The sequence below is a fragment of the Ascaphus truei genome, unplaced genomic scaffold (genome assembly GCF_040206685.1).
Source record: "Ascaphus truei isolate aAscTru1 unplaced genomic scaffold, aAscTru1.hap1 HAP1_SCAFFOLD_236, whole genome shotgun sequence".
In the NCBI taxonomy this organism is placed as follows: Eukaryota; Metazoa; Chordata; class Amphibia; order Anura; family Ascaphidae; genus Ascaphus; species Ascaphus truei.
The window spans coordinates 305,181-332,815 of record NW_027455280.1 but is presented as its reverse complement, the minus strand read 5'-3'; the positions used below and the strand labels follow the sequence as shown (position 1 = coordinate 332,815).

At 48.6% G+C, this 27,635-nt stretch overlaps 1 protein-coding gene across 1 annotated transcript in view; it reads right to left on the bottom strand.

Annotated features, from left to right (window-relative positions):
• The window catches only part of CFP (complement factor properdin), a 104,579-nt gene that overhangs the window by 1,990 nt on the left and 74,954 nt on the right, over positions 1 to 27,635 (bottom strand). The window contains exons 8-9 of the mRNA XM_075582451.1: positions 22,789 to 22,900; positions 19,237 to 19,379 (exon numbers count right to left, since the gene is read on the bottom strand). Coding sequence (XP_075438566.1) covers positions 19,237 to 19,379; positions 22,789 to 22,900 — 255 coding nt within the window. The remainder of the gene's footprint in view (positions 1 to 19,236; positions 19,380 to 22,788; positions 22,901 to 27,635) is intronic.

The following is a 27,635-nucleotide window of genomic DNA, read 5'->3' as shown; positions in this document are numbered from 1 at the left end:
ATGCAACCTGGTTATTTTTATATTTTCAACAAAAGATAGGTGACTGCCTGTCTGGGTGGGTGAGTGAGTGAGTGGGTGCGAGAGTGAGTGGGTGTGAGAGTGAGTGGGTGCGAGAGTGAGTGATTGGGTGCGAGAGTGAGGGAGTGGGTGCGAGAGTGAGTGGGTGAGAGAGTGAGTGGGTGTGAGAATGAGTGGGCGAGAGAGTGAGTGGATGCGAGAATGAGTGGGTGAGAGAGTGAGTGACTGGGTAGGTGAGAGAGTGAGTGACTGGGTGGGTGACTGAGTGACTGGGTGGGTGACTGAGTGACTGACTGGGTGGGTGACTGAGTGACTAGGTGGGGGAATGGGTGGGTGACTGAGTGACTGGGTGGGTGACTCAGTGACTGGGTGGGTGACAGGGTGGGTGACTGAGTGACTGGGTGGGTGACTGAGTGACTGGGCGGGTGTCTGGGTGGGTGACTGAGTGACTGGGTGACTGGGTGGGTGACTGAGTGACTGGGTGGGTGACTGGGTGGGTGACTGGGTGGGTGGGTGACTCGGTGGGTGGGTGACTGAGTGACAGGGTGGGTGACTGGGTGGGAGAGTGCGTGCGTGGGTGGGAGAGTGCGTGGGTGGGTGGGAGAGTGCATGTGTGGGAGAGTGCGTGCGTGGGTGGGAGAGTGGGAGAGTGAGTGAGTGGGAGAGTGAGTGGGTGGGAGTGAGTTGGTGGGAGATTGAGTGGATCGGTGGGAGAGTGGGTGGGAGAGTGAATGGGTCAGTGACAGGGTGACTGGGTGGGGGTGACAGTGACTGGGTGGTGGGTGACAGTGACTGGGTGGTGGGTGACAGGGTGGTGAGTGACAGTGACAGTGGGTGACAGTGACTGGGTTGAGGGACTGGGTGGGGTGGGTTGAGTGGGTGACTTACCCTGACCGTATTGGTGCTGCTTCCTGCTTCCTTGCAGCTTCCCCCCTGCCCCCGATGTCCCCTTGGCAGCTGCCCGGGGCGGGAGGTGGGTACGGGGGGGGAGGGCGTGGGAGGTGGGCTCGGGGAATGCACAGGAGGGGGGCGCACGGGAGGTGGGCGGCTGGGGGGGGGGCGCAAGATGCCGGGCGCTGCAGCATCCTCCACGGCTGCTACTGCTGGGTTGGCGTGTGGGAAGTTAGCTCTGGGGGCGGGGCGTGAGGCTGGCAGGCTGCTGCATAGGGCAGGAGGCGCACGTGGGGGGTGCAGGGTTGGCGCTTCCCCGCCCTCCGTCCCACATTGGGAGCGGGGGGGGGGATCGAGAAAGCGAGAGGGGGATCGAGAAAGTGAGGGGGGGGGGAGCGGGCCAGGCCCACAGGCAGCAGGCAGGACACCCTGCGGGACCTCGGCTCTTTTTTTGTAAACTTTGTTTTTTTTAAATATAACGGCCAGGGCCGCGCAGGGGGGCCGGCCTGACTCATGGGTGCCCGGGTCACCCGTGCCTTTTGTCCCCCCCTGTTGGCAGCCCTGGTAACCCTTCTCTCCTCCATCTTGGTGTAATCCCTCTCACATTCTTCTGAAGGGCTCCCCCTGTCCTCCCACTAGCTATACATAGTAACATAGTTACATAGTAGATGAGGTTGAAAAAAGACGTACGTCCATCAAGTTTAACCTATGATAAATTTAGACACCAGATACTTTATCCTATATCTATACTTACTTATTGATCCAGAGGAAGGCAAAAAAAAAACCCCATTAAGGGGAAAAATTAATTCCTTCCTGACTCCAAGAATTGGCAATCGGATTAATCCCTGGATCAATATCCTTCCCATGTATACTTATTTGGTATATCCCTGTATACCTTTCCCAACTAAAAAATGTCCAACCTTTTTTGGAACAAATCTATTGTATCTGCCATCACAGTCTCCATGGGTAATGAGTACCACACTGTAACTGCCCTTACTGTACAGAACCCTTTCCTTTGTTGCTGGTGAAATTTCCTTTCCTCCAACCTTAAGGGAACACACTGCTGGATATTTATCCAGATAATATCCTTTAGTTAGCCGTTACCACCACTAACTATTACCAGATAAGGTCCTAATACATAAAACAGATGTCATATCTGATAAGGAACTTCCCACCCTCCATACAATTTAATTACCTAACAAGGCACATCTTCTGGAAAGATCTCAGAGTTTCTGTCAATCCAATATGCCATATGTCACAGGAGACCGGGTTCTACAACACCTTTTTATAACCGGGATCATTTGATTGAGCAAAACAAGATGGTAAAATAAATGGTAATATATTTCTCGTAGATTAACACACTTACTGGGAATGGGGCTAACAAATAAATCCTTTTCCGGAATGAAATTCCTTAAGATCACCTTGTTAGAGCATTTTCCAATGACCGGTAGTTACTCACAAAAGTCCTGGAACTGTTTTGGGCATGCAATGCCTGCTGCGACCGCTATGTTCTAAAAAGCTGGATTTAGAAACCTTTCTGCCTTGAAAATCTTTGAAGCCGGCGCGCGTCTATTCAGTTCAGAGCATCTTTGAATTCGCCGCTGTTGGTTTGACGCTTGGAATCTGCGCTCCCCATTGGCTGCAGTCTCTCTTAAGCTTTCATGCTCTTATTCACTAACCTGAACAGCCTATCAGAGCGTGGGAATTCTCCTGCCAGCCAATCACCGATTTGACGGTATTGTAAAGCAGGGCAGGCAACTTTTCTCAGGTAGCAAGGGGGCATGAGCTAACCTGGCCCCTCTGCCTCTTTGCATAATGAGCCCACCCTCTGCTCAGGCTTCACAGAGTCTGGATTTTGGCAACTGGTCATCAGACAGCCTTGTGTTATGCCAGGACATGGGCACTCAAGTATAACTGCAGTGTTCCTCCTGTTTTAACACCTTGGCATCCCTGAGCCTTTCAAGTAAGGACCCCGGACAGACACAGAGGCACCAAGCTTGGTCGCCAGCTGGATTTTCCGGAATCCATGACTTAGAAAGCCCACAGTTCATATACAGGTTACCAATCAATATATATACACATTAAACTATACCCATTAAATAAAATATATTGTGTCCTGTTTTCTGTGTGCTAAAAGTTATGAGTCCTTATCCTGGTGTCAGGGATGGAGTGAGTGTATATATTCCCTACAATCACAAGCCTCATTCCTGGCACACATGAGAAAAATACTTTTAAAACTTTTAGACACTTTAAAACCTGCTCAGTTTTATAGCCTAGCTGGAGCAGCCCCATAACTCCTAAACTAGGTTCAGGATACCTGGGCATGTATGTGGGTACCTCTGCTATACTGGGGAGCCCCTGCTATACTAAGGACTCCGTGTATACCTGCAGATATCTTAACCCCATTTATACCCATTTCCCTTGTCTGGAAGATGCTGCAGCAGGGATCCTGGTGGTGAGTCGTAAGAACATTTTTAGAGTACGAGTTTGGCGGAGTAATGTGCTTAGCTGTATCTGAAGATATCACTCAATCTCCGGATACAACTTTTGGGGTATCCAATAACTCCGGAACCCTGCTACATAGACGCATTCTATAAAGACTTTCAAACCCACCCTGAAACTTACAGCCTAGAAATCTCCCGATCCCAGTAAAGGCAAAAATCACATAATTCTTTATTGTCGCAAAATTAGTATACAGTTGCAGTAAGAAATTTTCGACACCTGGGTCCCAGAGCTGACACTCTAAGACCTGTAGACGGACGTTCACAGAGGTACACAATGGGAGGCTTTATAAGGTGAAATTATAATAGGCTTTATTGTGCCTTTTCCTTTTCATCAGGAAAGTATCCAAACACAGGGGGGGAACAAAGCTTCTATCCACTTGGGAGTATTTCTAGTGAACTCCTATGCAATTAATTCACATCTCCGTTAGTTAAGCAGTTCTCCCAACCCCAAACACATAGCATGCAATAAGCAGATATAAGCAGTCTTTTAAGAATGAAAGTCTTATCTGTTCCTTGTGGTTTGGAGGGAAAATCTTCACTGTCCCTGCTTCAGCTCCTTTGTCTCCAGGGTTGGTCAGCATACAGGTTTAGAAGTTTTCCCTGTGTCTTGAAAGCAGCTCTGCTATCTTTTGGCAGAGCTCAAGACAAGTGTGTCTCCAAGTTCAGCTCAGGTGTCAGCTAAAGAGTTCTCACTTCCTGTTTCAAAAGACAGGCTTTCTAAGCCATCTAATCAGGCAGGTGGTGTTTTGTTAATTGACTACCAGCAGTTAACCACCACACTGCTGGATTAGAGGCACATTACTTGAACAGGGATAAGTCCCCTGTTACATACCTCCCCTGTTTGTGGGAAGCTCGGGCTTACCACGGCCAAAGCCCATCCTTTCACTCTCATTCGAGATCTTTCTGTGACTTGAATGAGAGTGGATGGAGGAAGAGAACCCTCTGTCCCGCTGGGATTGGAGCCCTTTCTCCAGTTTATTTTTGTCTCCTCCCGAAGGTGCTTGAGATCAGCACTCCTCAGTCGCTCGAGGAGGACTTTTTCCACGTAAAGTCTTTTTATCTCGTGCGCGGTCATGAGATTTCTGTTGCGTCGGGTACTCCTCTTTTTGTAGACATAGTGTATGGCAACAGTTGTAGGGCCGTTAGGACTAGCCCTTAGAGTTTTCTGCTCTTTAAGCGGTCTTTCTGCAGTTTCTCCACACCACGGAGTCGCCAGTTCAGCTTCTTTGGGACCGAGTTGCACTTCCACCTCCTTTTCCAGAGAACGTCCTATTTTTTCAGCTTCCTCAGCTAAGGACTCTTCTGGCTTTGATTCTGCACTCCTACCTCTGTTTGTTGCCTGTTGGGCAGCTGTAGGTTTGGCTAGTGCTTTCTTTGGTGGCTCAAACTTCGTAATTTTGTTTTGAAGTTGCATGGAGTCCCCAACTCTCACTGTACCCTTGTCCTCACGGGCATTAGTTACTGTGGGATACGGGTGCTTTCTCTGAGTCTGTATCAGAGTCTCCTTCATATTCTGGAGCTCTGTAATTTTTGTTGCCTTGTGGCGCCTATGAACTTCTTTGCTTGGGCCACAGTTACTTGTTTCAGTTTCTGGACCACTGCAGAACCAACTGCAAGGTCTGCGTACACACCTCGAGAAGGCCGAGGAGAAGCAGCGAACTCTGCAGGAAGAAAAGCTGCAGGCTGCTAAAGAAATTCAAGTGCTGCTGGAACGTCTGATGATCCAGTATGTCCCCGCAAAGCAGCATGAGAAACTGAAGGCTACCCTGAGCATCACCAAAGCATCGCTAGAGGCCAAGCTTAGAATCCAGGTGACGCGGCACAAAAGGGAGCACAAGAAGGTCCAGAAACTGAAACAAGTAACTGTGGCCCAAGCAAAGAAGTTCATAGGCGCCAGGCATGTGCTTTAGCGTAGCCACCATTTTATCAGATTGGCTCTGCTTTTCATCCATGGCGGAAATAGTAGCCTTTGCAGTATCTAGCTCAGTCTTGAGATCGTCCAATTCTGTCCTGGCCGCAGAGTAAATTGCGAGCACAGTCTTCTGTAGCTCAGCATTATTTTTTCTCTCCCTTTCCAATTGTTCACAGAGCAGATCACAGTCATGCCTGGCAATTTTTAGGGCGTCTTCAGGGGTGGTCAAGGGATCGTCACTCACTGGTTCCGGCTCCACTTCCCTGGGATGATTGGTTGAGGGTTCCTCACTGTTGGCACCGGACAGACACTTCTTTGGGGTACACGATTTCTGCCTTGGGCCCTCTGGATATTCGGTTAACTGTGGGACGAATTCTCCATTTTTTCTAGGCTGCAGGGCAACTCGGTCCCCCTTTTCCTCCACAGGATCTGCGGACGTGTCTGTTACTTCCACGGTAAGTGAAGAACCGCTTTTCTTTTTCTTCCTTTTTGATTTGGATGACACCGTCCCTTCAGGGATATTGGGGTCTCCATCTTCGTTTGAAATTTTAGCAGCTTCATTATATACGCCAGGCTTTTCTTGCAGCTGCTTTAGCTGGAACACAAAGAACACTGTACGATGTAAAGACACAATACATACAGATAAGGCCCTATTGATGCACTCAAAATCTGAGGAGGGAGGTCACCCTGATAAAAAGCAACAACACAGAATGGATCTGAACCAACCTTGGAGTAGTTTTAGAAAATGCTTTATTAAATATAAATTTAAAAATTGGTACCAGAATAGATGGTGAATAGAGTGAACTGTATACATTGAGTGCTATTGGGCAAATTGCCAAAATGTTAGACCAAACAATGGTACAATAAACATGAGCAGAATGATTAACAGAAAGCGCAAAACCAACGCCTATGGTATAAGGCAATAGGGGCTAACTGTGCTATGTGACATCACCGAAGCGCTATATAATAAACAGGTGTATACCCACAGGAGACACAAAAGTGGTGTGTTAGATAGCTCACTGTATACCATACATCAATGGTGAATTATGTAGATAATTTGCAAAACAGTAGCGATGATAATTAATAATACACACACAAAATATAGTTGCTGCTGACACAAATATACTGCTAAACATAAATAGTCAAGTATACTAGAGCATTAATGGTGTGAACCCCACACAAACTGTCCCTGCTGGTTAGTAACTACACACAGGGGCAGAAAATAGGGAAAGGGAAAGCCCTACACACCAATATAGACTAACCCTGTGGGGAAAGAATCAAGCAACAGGATCGTATAATCCACTGACTCTGACCCTCAATAACATACCCCTACAGCACACGGGGGGGGAGAGGGGGGGTTGGAGGACAGAAAAGAGGGAAAGAGGACCCTGATAACTTATCTGTGCTGGCCCTGGGTACACGATCCTTCCGGTCAGCCTGTGTATGTGCCTCGTGGGGTGCGCAGCTAACAGGAACTCGAGCTTAGGCACGATGAGGTCTGCTAGAGTCTGCGGGCATCCATGTTGGAAAGCGCGGCGTGTGACGTCATCACGTCCTCTGACGTACGTTTCGCGATAGCTTCTTCCGAGAGGAGATGGCGCCCCGGTGACGTCACATAGCACAGTTAGCCCCTATTGCCTTATACCATAGGCGTTGGTTTTGCGCTTTCTGTTAATCATTCTGCTCATGTTTATTGTACCATTGTTTGGTCAAACATTTTGGCAATTTGCCCAATAGCACTCAATGTATACAGTTCACCCTATTCACCATCTATTCTGGTACCAATTTTAAAATTTATATTTAATAAAGCATTTTCTAAAACTACTCCAAGGTTGGTTCAGATCCATTCTGTGTTGTTGCTTTTTATCAGGGTGACCTCCCTCCTCAGATTTTGAGTGCATCAATAGGGCCTTATCTGTATGTATTGTGTCTTTACATCGTACAGTGTTCCGATTAGTCTCCTTGCCCTATTGCACCAGTCTGTAATAGTGATCCTAGCGGTCACACTAGGTTGAGCGGGTGCAATCCCCCTTGAGCTGCTTTAGCTGACAGAAATATTCGGTGATCCACTGCTCCCGCTCTGTCTCCTGCTGATCATATTCGTCATCAAAGGGAGTGGTCTTTTCTGTTCGTGCCGAGTTCAGGCACCCCCACCATTCTTGGGGTGTTTTGTGGGTGTGACTCGGTTCGGGTTCCCCGTAAGAGATGTCTTCCTCTTTATTGGACTGGAAGGGCCACTCTTCCGTGGGGTAGGGTTCATTACAGGAACGCTGCATCTTGTTCTCCATTTTTAGGCTACCAGGTGTAATTTTCTTCCTGACCTCAGGAGGCGCTATTGCAGCTGTTGCCACTGTATTTGCTAGAACCCCCAATTGTGGTAATCCTACAGATGGGCACATTTTGCTTGTAGAGGTCGTAGCTCTCACAGGCATCTCTGTAGACTTTTCTTTCTTGGATAATTTTTTTTTTTTTTTTTTTAATATCAGCAGTACTGTGCATGCATTTTCTTTTATCAGGTATACAAGATGTGCAGTTGCTAGGTAAAAAAAGTCTATTTGCTTTACACCATTTTTTTTTCAGGGTGCAATCTCCCCGCTTCAGCAACAGAATTTGGTTTTCTGCCTGAGTTCAGTAATTTTCAGTCTCATCATTGGGTATTATGGCATTCCCACTTTGGGTGTCTGTTTTGCTTCCAAGATATATATAGGCAGACTTTTTTACTTGCAGAAAAAAAACATTCTTTGCAATGGACTATTTCTTTAATTCCCGGCAGGGTGACTCAACATTCAGCAATTGGTTTTGAAAAAATTTTTTACACCGTTCAGAAATCACTTTTTCCCCCTATAGGGCAATTTTACACTCAGCATTGGTTTGCTAAAAATTCCCCTGCTTCAGCACAGTCTTGTTTCAATTTTCACACTTTTCTGCATATACTCCATTCACAGCTGGTAGTTCTATGCGGTGTGGCAACCTTTATCTGCAAAATCAGTACCACTCGTGGGACACCATCTGTATTCACTGCTTCAGCGAAACTTTTGAAAACAACAAACACCTATCCCTTTCCAAGGGCTGACTCACTTCTTGAACCCTGACTATGGCTGAAAGGCAAAGACCCCTATTTCAATGACCATATTACACTTTGTGATAGGCAAAATAAGGTTTAGCTACTTCAGCAGTCTCTTCTGGGTTTTTTTTAACTACAAAGACACCTCTTGTCCCACCTCGGACACCAAATGAAGACGGACGTTCACAGAGGTACACAATGGGAGGCTTTATAAGGTGAAATTATAATAGGCTTTATTGTGCCTTTTCCTTTTTATCAGGAAATTATCCAAACACGGGGGGGGGGGGGGGGGACAAAGCTTCCATTCACTTGGGAGTATTTCTAGTGAACTCCTATGCAATTAATTCACATCTCCGTTAGTTAACCAGTTCTCCCAACCCCAAACACATAGCATTCAATAAGCAGATATAAGCAGTCTTTTAAGAATGAAAGTCTTATCTGTTCCATGTGGTTTGGAGGGAAAATCTTCACTGTCCCTGCTTCAGCTCCCTTGTCTCCAGGGTTGGTCAGCATACAGGTTTAGAAGTTTTCCCTGTGTCTTGAAAGCAGCTCTGCTATCTTTTGGCAGAGCTCAAGACAAGTGTGTCTCCAAGTTCAGCTCAGGTGTCAGCTAAAGAGTTCTCACTTCCTGTTTCAAAAGACAGGCTTTCTAAGCCATCTAATCAGGCAGGTGGTGTTTTGTTAATTGACAACCAGCAGTTAACCACCACACTGCTGGATTAGAGGCACATTACCTGAACAGGGATAAGTCCCCTGTTACAGACCCTAACACACAGGTCAGGGTTAACCAGGTGGGCTTGACCTTTATTATAAAGCCTTGTTAACCCCTTCACCGTCACTCCTCCCCTACTCAAATTGCAGGCTGTGTTACGATCGCCTCGTCCGGCGGTTTAACTGGCCTGTGTCTTGAGGATCAAGACACTGGGGTTTACTGGGACTGTCCTGGCGTGAAAGTCCGTCTGTATTTCCTGCATTTTCCTCCCTTTTTAGTGCTGGATGGTACAGTCAAATTCTTGCAGAGCAAGACTCCAGCGAAGGCGCTTGCCATTTTCCACAGACACCCTTTGCAACCAATTTAAGGGATTGTGATCAGTGATCACCATGAATGCCCGGCCATACAAATAGGGCTGCAGTTTCCACAGAGCCCACACAATGGCCAAACATTCTTTCTCAATTGTGGCATAAGCCACCTCCCTGGGCAGTAACTTTCTGCTCAGGTACACCACAGGATGCCCTCCCCTCCCCCACTTGACTGAGTACAGCACCGATACAGTAATCGGAGGCATCGGTCTGCACCAAGAATCTTTTTGAATAGTCAGGGGCTACAAGGATGGGTGCGCTGTTTTGAGTGTCTGAAACGCTGTTTAACAGGCAGGAGACCAAGTTACCAGAACTGGGAGACGCTTCTGTGTCAGATCTGTCAGGGGTTTGGCCACGGCGCTGTACTGTGGGACAAACTTCCTATAGTACCCATCGGTGCCTAAAAAATCCATAACCTGCTTCTTAGTCTTGGGGATGGGCCACTGCACTATAGCTTCAACCTTAACTGGTTCAGGCTTGAGATGCCCTCTGCCCACCCTGTGCCCTAGGTACGGAATCTCTGCCATACCCACTAAACACTTGGTGGGTTTCAATGTGAGCCCTGCCTCCCTACTTCTGCTCAGCACCGCTGCTACATGAACTAAGTGACTGTCCCACATCCCGCTAAACACCGCTATGTCATCCAGGTATGCCCGTGCGAAACCCTGCATCCCTTCCAGTAACCTATTGACCAGGAGTTGGTAGCTGGGGCATTCTTCATCCCAAATGGCATCACTAAAAATTCATAGAGGCCACTTGGAGAAATGAGTGCTGATTTCTCCCTAGCCTCCTGGGTCAGCGGGAACTGCCAATATCCCTTGCTCAGATCCATGGTTGTCAGATACTTTGCCCCCACGAGCTCATCTAACAGCTCATCCATTCGGGGCATGGGATAAGCATCTGACACCGTCCCTGCATTGAACTGCTTGTAGTCCACATAGAAGCGGGTGGTCCCGTACTTCTTAGGTACTAGGACTACCGGACAAGCCCAAGGGCTCTGGGACGGTACAATTACCCCTAGGGCCATCATCTCCTCTACCTCCCTCTCTATACTGCCCTTCACCTCTGCTGATACACGATAGGCATGCTTATGCAGAGGATGCAGATCACCTGTGAGCACTGTGTGATCTGTGATATGTGTTCTGCCCGGCTTGTCCGTGAACAGAGCCCTATACTGATCTAGCATACAGTAGTTCTCACCTGTACCCTTTGTTGCTCACTGAGCTCTGACCCTATCTCAACCTGCTCTACTGTGCCCCCCTTCCTAGTCTCCCCTAGGAGGTCAGGCAGAGCATTGCTCGCTGGGTCCCCCATCGGTAGGCTACAGAAAGCCAGCACTGATGCCACACTTGGTGCAAAATACTCCTTCAGCATATTAATGTGATAAGTCCTACAGTGGCGGCCGCCTTTATCCTCCTGCGGCCGCCACGCGGATTTTTAAAAACGCGGTGGCGCACGGCTTTTTTTCGTCAGTTTTCCCGCGCCGCGGGCGCTTTCAATGATAAGCGCCATTAGCGCTTGTCTGATGATGCGGCCGCCGCGCGGGAAACTCCGGGAGAAACTGAGAAAATACCCGCATTTTTCCGGGTAAGTAGAAGGATAGGAGGAGCCGCAGCAGTAGTTCTACCTGTCTCACCATCTAACAGCACAACATAGTTGTACTCATTCATCTTTCTGAGAACCGTGTACGGTCCAGACCAGGCAGCCATTAATTTGTTCTGCCGAGTGGGCTATAGAACAAGTACCTGATGTCCTGGGATGAATGATCTGCTACTGGCATTTTGGTCATACCAAGTCTTCTGCTTGGTCTGAGTCTCCCTGAGATTAGCCTGTGCCAACCCTATAAGCATTTTTAGCCGGTCTCTGAGATCTACTACATACTGAAGCAAAGAAGCATAAGTATTAGTAGTCTCCCTTTCCCATCCTTCACGGAATAAATCAAGAGGTCCCCGTACCCTGCGACCATATAGCAGATCAAAGGGAGAGAACCCGGCAGATTCTTGCGGTACCTCTCGGTAAGCAAACAGCAAGTGCTGCAGGTGAATCTCCCAGTCCTTCCCTTCAGCCTCTATAAAAGCTCGCAGCCTCTGCTTCAGGGTCCCGTTGAACCTCTCACACAGTCTGTTCGTTTGGGGGTGATAAGGGGTTGTGCGCTGGTGCTTCACCCCGCACACATCCCTGAGACATTGTAACAATTCAATCATAACCATGATTCATGATCATGAACCCCTGATCGGTTAGAATCTCACTAGGGAAACCTACTCTAGTAAAAATCACTAACAATGTTTTTGCTTCTGACCTGGCATCGATGGTGGGAAGCACTACAGCCTCAGGGTACCGGGTGGCAAAATCTACCACCGTGAGTATGTAATGCTTGCCCGACCAACTGGGATCATGAGAGGACCCACTATATCCATAGCTACCCTCTGGAATGGTACCCCAATTACCGGTAAAGGGTTATGTGGTGCCCTCACCCGATCACCCACCTTACCCATTCACTGGCAGGCATCACAGGAGTGGCAGAAATCTGCCACTGCCCCTGATGCCCCCGGCCAGTAGTAATGCTGCAACAGCCGGGCTTTTGTCTAAGTGACCCCCTGATGCCCAGCTAGTGGAATTGAGTGGGCTACCTGTAACAACTGGTGCCTATACTCCCTCGGTACCACTAACTGTCACCTACCAGTCCAGACCCTATCTAGACCCATAGCCGCCTGCTCTCTATATAAGAGCCCACAGTGCCATGAGAACCTTTCTGACCCACTGTCTGAGTTTGACTCAGATGCCCGGAGCCTCATGTGCTCCAAGCTGGGATCAGACCTCACCGCATCCATAAACTGTCTCCCTAATTCTGGCCACCCCTCCTTAGTCTCTAAGTCAGGGAAACAGGAAACAGGTAAAGGGGAAGGTAAGTCAGCACACTGTCGCGACCCAGTCTCGCTTACCTGCCTGGTCTCCTCAGAAACCCCTGGAACTGTTGGTCCCAAATGCAGGGGGATGGTGGAACCCACCCAGTCACTCAGTCAAGTCACTCACCCACCCAGTCACTCACCCACCCAGTCACTCACCCACCCAGTCACTCAGTCCAGTCGCTCACCCAGTCACCCACCCACCCACTCACACAGTCACTCACCCAGTTAGTCACTCACCCAAAACCCACCCAGTAAGTCAGTCACCCACCCAGTCACTCAGTCACCCACCCAGTAACTCAGTCACCTACCCAGTCAAGTGTCACTCAGTCACCCACTCACCCTGTCCCTCACCCAAGTCACTCAGTCACCCTCCCACCCAAGTCACTCAGTCACCCTCCCACCCAGTCAATCAGTCACCCACCACACACAGTCACTCAGTCACCCACCCACCCAGTCACTCAGCCACCCAGTCACTCACCCACCCAGTCACCCAAGTCACCCAGTCACCCAAGTCACTCACACACCCAACCACCCACCCACCCACCCACTCACACACCCACCAACCCAGTCACTCACCCACCCAGTCACCCAGTCACTCAAGTCACCCACCCACAAAGTCACTCACCCACCCAGTCACTCACCCACCCACCCAGTCACTCACTCACCCACCCAGTCACTCACCACCCAGTCACTCACCCACCCAGTCACTCACCACCCAGTCACTCACCCCGCACCCACCAAGTCACCCAAAGTCACTCACACACCCAACCACTCACACACCCACCAACCCAGTCACTCACACACCCACCCAGCCAGTCACTCACACACCCAACCACCCAGGCACTCACACAAGTCATTCACACACCCACCCATCCAGTCACTCAGTCACCCACCCAGGCAGGCAGTCACCTGTCTTTTGTTGAAAATATAAAAATAAACAGGTTGCATTGTAATGTTTATTTCCGGATTAAAATAAGAAGAAAACAGTTAAGTAAAAGTTGCGCGCTAAAAATTTCTTTTTCGTGGTAGGTGCGCTATTGGTTCGGGGGGGAGGGGCGGGGGGCTGCTCCTTTCATTTGTCCTGGGCCCCATGAATTCTGTTGGCGGCCCTGCACACACCCTCACATACCCCACAATTATGTCACCACACCCTCCCATACCCCCACTACTGTCACATCCTGCCATACCCACACTACTATGTCACATCCTCCCATACCCACACTAGTATGTCCCATCCTCTCATACCCACACTACTATGTCCCATCCTCCCATACCCACACTACTATGTCACATCCTCCCATACCCACACTACTATGTCACATCCTCCCATACCCACACTACTATGTCACATCCTCCCATACCCACACTACTATGTCACATCCTCCCATACCCACACTACTGTCACATCCTCCCATACCCACACTACTATGTCACATCCTCCCATACCCACACTACTATGTCACATCCTCCCATACCCACACTACTATGTCACATCCTCCCATACCCACACTACTATGTCACATCCTCCCATACCCACACTACTATGTCACATCCTCCCATACCCACACTACTATGTCACATCCTCCCATACCCACACTACTGTCACATCCTCCCATACCCACACTACTATGTCACATACTCCCATACCCACACTACTATGTCACATCCTCCCATACCAACATCACTATGTCACATCCTCCCATACCCACACTACTGTCACATCCTCCCATACCCACACTACTATGTCACACCCTCCCATACCCACACTACTATGTCACATCCTCCCATACCCACACTACTATGTCACATCCTCCCATACCCACACTACTATGTCACATCCTCCCATACCCACACTACTGTCACATCCTCCCATACCCACACTAGTATGTCACATCCTCCCATACCCACACTAGTATGTCACATCCTCCCATACCCACACTACTATGTCACATCCTCCCATACCCACACTACTATGTCACATCCTCCCATACCAACATCACTATGTCACATCCTCCCATACCCACACTACTATGTCACATCCTCCCATACCCACACTACTATGTCACATCCTCCCATACCCACACTACTATGTCACATCCTCCCATACCCACACTACTATGTCACATCCTCCCATACCCACACTACTATGTCACATCCTCCCATACCCCAAATACTATGTCACATCCTCCCATACTCACACTATTATGATGTCACATCCTCCCATACCCAAACTACTATGTCACATCCTCCCATACCCATACCACTATGTCACATCCTCCCATACCCACACTACTATGTCACATCCTCCCATACCTACACTACTATGTCACATCCTCCCATACCCACACTACTATGATGTCACATCCTCCCATACCCACACTACTATGTCACATCCTCCCATACCCACACTACTATGTCACATCCTCCCATACCCACACTACTATGTCACATCCTCCCATACCCACACTACTATGTCACATCCTCCCATACCCCAAATACTATGTCACATCCTCCCATACCCACACTATTATGATGTCACATCCTCCCATACCCAAACTACTATGTCACATCCTCCCATACCCATACCACTATGTCACATCCTCCCATACCCACACTACTATGTCACATCCTCCCATACCTACACTACTATTTCACATCCTCCCATACCCACACTACTGTCACATCCTAACATACCCACACTACTATGATGTCACATCCTCCCATACCCAAACTACTATGTCACATCCTCACATACCCACACTACTATGATGTCACATCCTCCCATACCCAAACTACTATGTCACATCCTCCCATACCCACACTACTATGTCACATCCTCCCATACCCACACTACTATGTCACATCCTCCCATACCCACACTACTATGATGTCACATCCTCCCATACCCACACTACTATGTCACATCCTCCCATACCCACACTACTATGTCACATCCTCCCATACCCACACTACTATGTCACATCCTCCCATACCCACACTACTGTCACATCCTCCCATACCCACACTACTATGTCACATCCTCCCATACCCACACTACTATGTCACATCCTCCCATACCCACACTACTGTCACATCCTCCCATACCCACACTACTATGTCACATCCTCCCATACCCACACTATGTCACATCCTCCCATACCCACACTACTATGTCACATCCTCCCATACCCACACTACTATGTCACATCCTCCCATACCCACACTATGTCACATCCTCCCATACCCACACTACTATGTCACATCCTCCCATACCCACACTATGTCACATCCTCTCATACCCACACTACTATGTCACATCCTCCCATACCCACACTACTATGTCACATCCTCCCATACCCACACTACTATGTCACATCCTCCCATACCCACACTACTGTCACATCCTCCCATACCCACACTACTATGATGTCACATCCTCTCATACCCACACTACTATGTCACACCCTCCCATACCCACACTACTATGTCACATCCTCCCATACCCACACTACTATGTCACATCCTCCCATACCCACACTACTATGATGTCACATCCTCTCATACCCACACTACTATGTCACATCCTCCCATACCCACACCACTATGTCACATCCTCCCATACCCACACTACTATGTCACATCCTCCCATACCCACACTACTATGTCACATCCTCCCATACCCACACTACTATGTCACATCCTCCCATACCCACACTACTATGATGTCACATCCTCTCATACCCACACTACTATGTCACATCCTCTCATACCCACACTACTATGTCACATCCTCCCATACCCACACTACTATGTCACATCCTCCCATACCCACACTACTATGTCACGTCCTCCTATACCCACACTGCTATGTCACATCCTCCCATACCCACACTACTATGTCACATCCTCAGATACCCACACTACTATGTCATATCCTCCCATACCCACAGTACTATGTCACATCCTCATATACCCACACTACTATGTCACATCCTCCCATACCCACACTACTATGTCACATCCTCCCATACCCACACTAGTATGTCACATCCTCCCATACCCACACTACTATGTCACATCCTCCCATACCCACACTACTATGTCACATCCTCCCATACCCACACTACTATGTCATATCCTCCTATACCCACACTACTATGTCACATCCTCATTTACCCACACTACTATGTCACACCCTCCCATACCCAAACTACTATGTCACACCCTCCCATACCCAAACTACTATGTCACACCCTCCCATACCCACACTACTATGTCACATCCTCCCATACCCACACTACTATGTCACATCCTCCCATACCCACACTACTATGTCAGATCCTCCCATACCCACACTACTATGTCACATCCTCCCATACCCACACTACTATGTCACATCCTCCCATACCCCAAATACTAAACTATGTCACATCCTCCCATACCCACACTACTATGTCACATCCTCCCATACCCACACTACTGTCACATCCTCCCATACCCCAAATACTACACTATGTCACATCCTCCCATACCCACACTACTATGTCACATCCTCCCATACCCACACTACTGTCACATCCTCCCATACCCCAAATACTACACTATGTCACACCCTCCGATACCCACACTACTATGTCACATCCTCCCATACCCACACTACTGTCACATCCTCCCATACCCCAAATACTACACTACACTGGCGACACACTTTATTCGAGCTCGGCTAGTCCCACGAATTCGGGTATACCCGGGTGTATTGAGGTTTGTGACTGTTTTCTGCCCGAGTGCATTGAGGTATTTTCCAGGCAGGGATTGAAGCATTTTATTCCCTTTGGCTGCAATACTGCACAGTATATATATATATATACTGCATTACAAATCATGAATTTATGCCATCTGGTAGACACACGAAGCATTGCAGCCTATTAAATCCTAATCATTATCATTTAACAGATCAGCCGCCCGTCAGCCAGGCATGAACCCAGGCTGGGAAGGCAAACGCAACGGGGCTTGTCAGAGGTGAGGAGCGGCGCATTCCAGGTATCTGCCAGGTACATACTGGGTATTTGCTCGAATAAAGTGTGTCGGTGCAGTATGTCAAATCCTCCCATACCCACACTACTATGTCACATCCTCCCATACCCACACTACTATCTCACATCCTCCCATACCCACACTACTTTTTTGTCACATCCTCCCATACCCACACTACTATGTCACATCCTCATATACCCACACTACTATGTCACATCCTCCCATACCCACAGTACTATGATGTCACATCCTCCCATACCCACACTATGTCACATCCTCCCATACCCACACTACTATGTCACATCCTCCCATACCCCAAATACTACTGTATGTCACATCCTCCCATACCCACACTACTATGTCACACCCTCCCATACCCACACTACTATGTCACATCCTCCTATACCCACACTACTATGTCACATCCTCCCATACCCACACTACTATGTCACATCCTCCCATACCCACACTACTATGTCACATCCTCCCATACCCACACTACTACAGTATGTCACATCCTCCCATACACACACTTCTATGTCACATCCTCCCATACCCACACTACTATGTCACATCCTCCCATACCCACACTACTATGTCACATCCTCCCATACCCCAAATACTATGTCACATCCTCCCATATCCACACTACTATGTCACATCCTCCCATACCCACACTACTATGTCACATCCTCCCATACCCACACTACTATGTCACATCCTCCCATACACACACTACTATGTCACATCCTCCCATACCCACACAACTATGTCACATCCTCCCATACCCACACTACTATGTCACATCCTCCCATACCCACACTACTATGTCACATCCTCCCATACCCACACTACTATGTCACATCCTCCCATACCCACACTACTATGTCACATCCTCCCATACCCACACTACTATGTCACATCCTCCCATACCCACACTACTATGTCACATCCTCCCATACCCACACTACTATGTCACATCCTCCCATACCCAAACTACTATGTCACATCCTCCCATACCCACACTACTATGTCACATCCTCCCATACCCACACTAGTATGTCACATCCTCCCATACCCACACTACTATGTCACACCCTCCCATACCCACACTACTATGTCACATCCTCCCATACCCACACTACTATGTCACATCCTCCCATACCCACACTACTATGTCACATCCTCCCATATCCACACTACTATGTCACATTCTCCCATACCCACACTACTATGTCACATCCTCCCATACCCACACTTTTTTGTCACATCCTCCCATACCCACACTACTATGTCACATCCTCCCATACCCACACTACTATGTCACATCCTCCCATACCCACACTACTATGTCACATCCTCCCATACCCACACTACTATGTCACATCCTCCCATACCCACACTACTATGTCACATCCTCCCATACCCACACTACTATGTCACATCCTCCCATACCCACACTACTATGTCACATCCTCCCATACCCACACTACTATGTCACATCCTCCCATACCCACACTACTATGTCACATCCTCCCATACCCACACTACTATGATGTCACATCCTCCCATACTATTATGTCATAGCCTCCCATACCCACACTACTATGATGTCACATCCTCCCATACTATTATGTTATAGCCTCCCATACCCACATTAGTATGATGTCACATCCTCCCTACGATGATGTCCCACCCTCCATTACCCCAACTAATATGACATCACACCCTCACTACAATATCACTTCCTCACCATACACACACTATTATGTCACACCCTTCCATACCCTCACTACTATGTCACACTATTATTTTGCCTCTCACCATTTTTGCACGCTGGAACATTTTTACACTCTCTTGTCTCTTCCACTTTCATCTTCTCCCCATCGATGGAGTCACATTGAATTCTGGGATTTCCCCAGAAGTGCACAGTGACTATCTTACCGCTCTGCGTCTGTGTGGTATTCCTAAAGAGAGAGACGTGGCAGAGGTCAAACACGGAGTCAGCGGCAGAGCTGGGAACATACACATGTCATACACGGAGGCAGAGCTGGGAACGTACACAGGTCATACACGGAGTCAGCGGCAGAGCTGGGAACGTACACGGGTCATACACGGAGTCAGTGGCAGAGCTGGGAACGTACACAGGTCATACATGGAGTCAGTGGCAGAGCTGGGAATGTACACAGGTCATACACGGAGGCAGAGCTGGGAACGTACACAGGTCATACACGGAGTCAGCGGCAGAGCTGGGAACGTACACGGGTCATACACGGAGTCAGCGGCAGAGCTGGGAATGTACACAGGTCATACACGGAGGCAGAGCTGGGAACGTACACAGGTCATACACGGAGTCAGCGGCAGAGCTGGGAACGTACACGGGTCATACACTGAGTCAGTGGCAGAGCTGGGAACGTACACAGGTCATACATGGAGTCAGTGGCAGAGCTGGGAACGTATATAGGTCAAACACGGAGTCAGAGGCAGAGCTAGGAACATACACAGGTCATACACAGAGTCAGCGGCAGAGCTGGGAACGTACACAGGTCATACACGGAGTCAGCGGCAGAGCTGGGAACGTATATAGGTCAAACACGGAGTCAGAGGCAGAGCTGGGAACGTACACAGGTCATACACGGAGTCAGCGGCAGAGCTGGGAACGTATATAGGTCAAACACGGAGTCAGCGGCAGAGCTGGGAACATACACAGGTCAAACACGGAGTCAGCGGCAGAGCTGGGAACATACACAGGTCATACACAGAGTCAGCGGCAGAGCTGGGAACGTACACAGGTCATACACAGAGTCAGCGGCAGAGCTGGGAACGTACACAGGTCATACACGGAGTCAGCGGCAGAGCTGGGAACGTACACAGGTCAAACACGGAGTCAGCGGCAGAGCTGGGAACGTACACAGGTCATACACGGAGTCAGCAGCAGAGCTGGGAACGTACACAGGTCATACACGGAGTCAGCGGCAGAGCTGGGAATGTACACAGGTCATACACGGAGTCAGCGGCAGAGCTGGGAATGTACACAGGTCAAACACGGAGTCAGCGGCAGAGCTGGGAAAGTACACAGGTCATACACGGAGTCAGCGGCAGAGCTGGGAACATACACAGGTCAAACACGGAGTCAGCGGCAGAGCTGGGAAAGTACACAGGTCATACACGGAGTCAGCGGCAGAGCTGGGAACATACACAGGTCATACACGGAGTCAGCGGCAGAGCTGGGAACGTACACAGGTCATACACAGAGTCAGCGGCAGAGCTGGGAACGTACACAGGTCATACACAGAGTCAGCGGCAGAGCTGGGAACATACACAGGTCATACACGGAGTCAGCGGCAGAGCTGGGAACATACACAGGTCATACACGGAGTCAGCGGCAGAGCTGGGAAAGTACACAGGTCATACACGGAGTCAGCGGCAGAGCTGGGAACGTACACAGGTCATACACGGAGTCAGCGGCAGAGCTGGGAACGTACACAGGTCATACACGGAGTCAGAGGCAGAGCTGGGAACGTACACAGGTCATACACAGAGTCAGCGGCAGAGCTGGGAACATACACAGGTCATACACGGAGTCAGCGGCAGAGCTGGGAACGTACACAGGTCATACACAGAGTCAGCGGCAGAGCTGGGAACATACACAGGTCATACACGGAGTCAGCGGCAGAGCTGGGAACGTACACAGGTCATACACGGAGTCAGCGGCAGAGCTGGGAACGTACACAGGTCATACACAGAGTCAGCGGCAGAGCTGGGAACATACACAGGTCATACACGGAGTCAGCGGCAGAGCTGGGAACGTACACAGGTCATACACGGAGTCAGCGGCAGAGCTGGGAACGTACACAGGTCATACACGGAGTCAGTGGCAGAGCTGGGAACGTACACAGGTCATACACGGAGTCAGCGGCAGAGCTGGGAATGTACACAGGTCATACACGGAGTCAGCGGCAGAGCTGGGAACATACACAGGTCATACACGGAGTCAGCGGCAGAGCTGGGAACGTACACAGGTCATACACAGAGTCAGCGGCAGAGCTGGGAACATACACAGGTCATACACGGAGTCAGCGGCAGAGCTGGGAACGTACACAGGTCATACACGGAGTCAGTGGCAGAGCAGGGATGTGATATAGGTCAAACACGGAGTCAGTGGCAGAGCAGGGATATGATATAGGTCACACAGAGAGCCAGTGGCAGAGCAGGGATATGATATAGGTCACACAGAGCCAGTGGCAGAGCAGGTATATGATATAGGTCACACAGAGCCAGTGGCAGAGCAGGGATATGATATAGGTCACACACAGAGCCAGTGGCAGAGCAGGGATATGACATAGGTCACACACAGAGCCAGTGGCAGAGCTGGGATATGATATAGGTCACACAGAACCAGTGGCAGAGCAGGGATGTGATATAGGTCACACAGAGAGCCAGTGGCAGAGCAGGGATATGACATAGGTCACACACAGAGCCAGTGGCAGAGCTGGGATGTGATATAGGTCACACACAGAGCCAGTGGCAGAGCAGGGATATGATATAGGTCACACAGAGAGCCAGTGGCAGAGCAGGGATATGATATAGGTCACACACAGAGCCAGAGGCAGAGCAGGGATATGATATAGGTCACACATAGCCAGTGGCAGAGCTGGGATATGATATAGGTCACACAGAGCCAGTGGCAGAGCTGGGATATGATATAGGTCACACAGAGCCAGTGGCAGAGCAGGGATATGATATAGGTCACACAGAGAGCCAGTGGCAGAGCAGAGATATGATATAGGTCACACAGAAAGCCAGTGGCAGAGCAGGGATATGATATAGGTCACACACAGAGCCAGTGGCAGAGCAGGGATATGATATAGGTCACACAGAGCCCGTGGCAGAGCTGGGATATGATATAGGTCACACAGAGCCAGTGGCAGAGCTGGGATATGATATAGGTCACACAGAGAGCCAGTGGCAGAGCAGGGATATGATATAGGTCACACAGAGAGCCAGTGGCAGAGCTGGGATAGGATATAGGTCACACAGAGCCAGTGGCAGAGCAGGTATATGATATAGGTCACACACAGAGCCAGTGGCAGAGCAGGGATATGATATAGGTCACACAGAGAGCCAGTGGCAGAGCAGGGATATGATATAGGTCACACACAGAGCCAGTGGCAGAGCAGGGCTATGATATAGGTCACACAGAGAGCCAGTGGCAGAGCAGGACTATGATATAGGTCACACAGAGCCAGTGGCAGTGCTGGGATATGATGTAAAGGCAGCACCAGATAGGCTATAGGTTACACAGAGACAGCGGCAGAGATGGTACCAGACAGAGATCATACATAGGTCAGAAGCAGAGCATTTCTGGTTACTCACGGATAGTTGGGGTATTCAGGGAGACACACCCTCTGTCTTTTTCTTACAGATTTTCCACCACATGGGGGGTCACACAACCCCCACTCACTCCACTCCGACCAAATCCCAGGATCTATGAGACAAGATAGCACAATCAGCTACAGGAGGGTGTGTGTAATCGTACATACATTAAACAATGTAGGCTTAAGATGGGAGAAAGGGGGTAGAGAGAAGACATCCTTGAGCAGAACGCAAGAGTCGGGATGGTGCATAGCGAGAAATTAGGGATGAGATATAAGGAGGGGCAGAAGAGTGTAAAGCTTTAAAAGTGAAGAGGAGAATTGAGTGTGTGATACGGGATTTGATAGGAAGCCAGGAGAGGGATTTCAGCAGGGGAGACGCTGAGACAGATCTAGGAAAGAGCAGAGTGATTCCGGCAGCAGCGTTTAGGATAGATTGTAGGGGAGACAGGGGAGAGGCAGGAAGGCCGGACAGCAGGAGGTTGCAGTAATCAAGACTGGAGAGAATGAGGGCCTGAGTCAGAGTTTTAGCGTCGAGCAACAGAGGAAGGGGCGTATCTTTGTTATATTGCGGAGGAAAATGCGACAGGTTTTAGATACGTTTTGAATGTGAGAGGAGAATATGAGAGACGAGTCGAGGGTGACCCCTAGGCAGGGTGCTTGTGTTACTGGGTGTATGATAGTGCTTCTTATTAGAAGGAGGTAGTAGGGCAGGTTTGGGAGTAAGTATGAGGAGCTCTGTTTTTGCCATGTTGAGTTTAAGGCGGTGGAGGGCCATCCAGGATGATATCGCAGAGAGACATTCAGAAACTTTAGTCTGTACAGCAGGTGTAATGTCAGGGGTTGATAAGTACATTTGTGTGTCATCAGCATAGAGGTGATATTTGAACCCAAGAGATGTGATTAGGTCACCTAGAGAGATTGTGTACAGAGAAAAGAGAAGCGGTCCCAGGACAGAGCCCTGGGGTACCCCCACAGAGAGATCGATAAAGGAGGAGGTGTTGGCAAAAGAGACACTGAAAGTACGATGGGCGAGGAAAGAAGAGATCCAGGATAGAGTTTTGTTACGAATACCAAGAGTATGGCGAATGTGTAGGAGAAGAAGGTGGTCCATTGTGTCAAATGCTGCAGAGAGATTGAGTAATATGAGCAGAATGCAATGACCTCTGTTTTTGGCAGCATGGGGGTCATTAGATATTTTAGTTAGGGCTGTTTCAGTGGAGTGAGCAGTGCGGAAGCCAGATTGTAGAGGGTCTAGGAGAAAATAGGTGGTGAGAAAAGGGGAGGGAGACAGGCCAATAGTTAGAAAGACAGTTAGGGTCAAGCTTGCAGTTTTTGAGTAATGGTATAACTGTTGCATGTTTGAAGGAGGAGGGAAAGGTACCAGAGTAGAGGGAAGAGTAAAAAATGTGTGTGAGCGCAGGGATTATAGTAGGAGAAAGAGGTTTTAGGAGATGGGAGGGAATGGGGTCAAAAAGGCAGGTGGTAGAGGGAGACGAGGAGATCAGCAATGATACATCCTCCTCTCGGACAGCGGAAAAAGAGTCGAGGAAGGCAGGAGGAGAGTTAGGAAGAGGTGTAGTCTGGGAGGAGGACACAGAGGGGATGTCATGATGTACAGATTCCACCTTTTCCTTGAAATAGTCAGCAAAGTCCTGAGGTAAGATGGAGGAAGAAAAAAAGACAGCAGAGAATGGTCTGAGTAGGAAGTCAAAGACAGAGAAGAGTTGGCGTGGGTTAGACTTGTGCGTGTTGATTAGTGAAGAAAAGTAGGTTTGCTTAGCCTGAGAGAGGGCAGAGTTGAAACAGGACAGCATAAATTTGTAGTGAGGAAGTCTGCGAGAGTGTGAGATTTCCTCCAGAGGCGTTCAGAGGAATGAATGCAGGAACGCAGCATGCACGTGTGGCAGTTTAGTCAGAGTCTGGGGTTAGAAGGGCGAGAACAGCAGAGAGAAGGCGAGGCATGTAGATCAAGAGGGGAGGACAGGGCAGAGTTGTAGTTCCTGACCAGATTGTCAGGGTCTGGAGCAGAGCTGAGAGAGGAGAGCGAGGAGCGTAAAGTGGAATCAAAAGCTGGTAGGTTAATTATTTATTTATTTATTTATTTATAAAATATTTTACCAGGAAGTAATACATTGAGAGTTACCTCTCGTTTTCAAGTATGTCCTGGGCACAGAGTAAAACAAATAATACATGGTTACAAATACAGTTACATAAATGAACAAGGTATACATTTATATACAAGACATTGCATGCACAGTTAAAGAAAATATATATTATGAGCGTATGAAACAGTTACAGACCAGATTAAAGTGTGAGACAGCCTTAGATTTGAAAGAACTTAAGCTGGTGGTGGATATGAGAGTCTCTGGTAGGTTGTTCCAGTTTTGGGGTGCACGGAAGGAGAAGGAGGAACGTCCGGATACTTTGTTGAGTCTTGGGACCATGAATAGTCTTTTGGAGTCTGATCTCAGGTGATAGGTACTGCATGTGGTAGGGGTGAGGAGCTTGTTCAGGTAGCTGGGTAGCTTGCCCAGAAAGTATTTGAGGGTGAGACAGGAAAGGTGAACTTTGCGCCTAGACTCTAGTGATGACCAATCTAGTTCTTTGAGCATTTCGCAGTGATGTGTGTTGTAGTTGCATTGGAGAACAAAACGACAAATTGAATTGTAGAGGGTGTCAAGTTTGCTAAGGTGGGTTTGAGGAGCCGAGCCATATACTATGTCTCCATAGTCAATAATTAATAGAGTGCAGGTCTCTGCAGAAACGAGAGGTGGATGGAGGTAGAGAAGGGGAGAAGTGAGAGAGAGAAAATGAGACGAGATTATGGTCAGAGAGAGGAAAAGGGGAAATGCAGAAATCAGAGAGGAAAGTTTTTAGTGAAAACCAGGTCTAGGTAGTGGCCATCCTTGTCGGTGCTTGCTGCAGTCCACTATTGGAGGCCAAAAGAAGAGGTTAGTGAGAGAAAGCGGGAGGCCCAAGGGAGAGAGGGGTCATCAAAATGGCAATTGAAGTCCCCAAGGAGACAAACAGTGGAGTCAGAGGAGAGAAAGAAGAAGAGCTGGTATTCAAAGTGTGAGAGAAAGACAGAAAGGGGATGAGTAGAGGTAGGTGGGTGATAGATAACCGCCACTTGGACAGGGAGAGGAGAGAAAAGCTGGACAGTGAGAGCCAAAAATGGGGCAAAGAAAGAGAGGGAGGAATAGGAAGGGTTCGGTAACGGCAGCTAGAGGAGAGGTAGTGCCCCACACTTCCACCCCTGCCATCAGGACGCGGAGTGAGGGAGAAGGAAAGGCCACCGTAGGAGAGGGCAGCTTCCAGAGCAGAGTCAGACTGAGTGAGCCAGGTCTCGGTTATAGCAAATAGGAGCAGAGAGTGAGAGAGAAAGAAGTCATGTACAGAGAGGAACTTGTTAGAGAGGGAGCGAGCATTCCAAAGGGCACAGGAGAAAGGGAGAGAGGAGGGTGGCAGGGGATGGGTATGAGGTTAGAGGGGTTGACACCACAAGAAGTAGAAGTTGCATGTGGGATGCGAGGACGAGAGCATGTAGAAATAAGGCAGGGACCTTATTAAACAATCATCGGCAGGTACTGTTTGCAATGGTTCATTAGTGCAGATTAGACTGATGCTTTGTTCCCATCTGGGACTTGAGACTTGATAAAAAACTGACAGGCACGTCTGGCGATCATTCTTTATTGATTTCAATACCTACAGTATAATTATAGATAGTTCATCCTCCGCATTAACACGTCCGCATTCATAGCATTACTTGTGAACTTGGAACCATGGGCGACTTATGTGTGATATTTCTATACTTTAATTACATCATAACATGCACACATACATGTAATTACATGGAAACCCATACCCCCGTACATGTAATTACATGGAAACCCATACCCCCGTACATGTAATTACATGGAAACCAATACCCCCATACATGTAATTACATGGAAACCCAAACCTCCCGTACATGTAATTACAAGGAAACCCATACCTCCCGTACATGTAATTACATGGAAACCCATACCTCCCGTACATGTAATTACATGGAAACCCATACCCTCATACATGTAATTACATGGAAACCCATACCTCCCGTACATGTAATTACATGGAAACCCATACCCCCGTACATGTAATTACATGGAAACCCATACCCCCCGTACATGTAATTACATGGAAACCCATACCTCCCGTACATGTAACTACAAGGAAACCCATACCTCCCGTACATGTAATTACATGGAAACCCATACCCCTGTACATGTAATTACATGGAAACCCATACCCCCATACATGTAATTACATGGTAAACCCATACCCCGTACATGTAATTACATGAAACCCATACCCCCGTACATGTAATTACATGGAAACCCATACCCCTGTACATGTAATTACATGGAAACCCATACCCTCGTACATGTAATTACATGGAAACCCATACCCCCATACATGTAATTACATGGAAACCCATATCCCCCGTACATGTAATTACATGGTAAACCCATACCTCCCGTACATGTAATTACATGGAAACCCATACCTCCCGTACATGTAATTACATGGAAACCCATACCTCCCGTACATGTAATTACATGGAAACCCATAACTCCCGTACATGTAATTACATGGAAACCCATACCTCCCGTACATGTAATTACAAGGAAACCCATACCTCCCGTACATGTAATTACATGGAAACCCATACCCCCGTACATGTAATTACATGGAAACCCATACCTCCCGTACATGTAATTACATGGAAACCCATACCCCCCGTACATGTAATTACATGGAAACCCATACCCCCATACATGTAATTACATGGAAACCCATACCCCT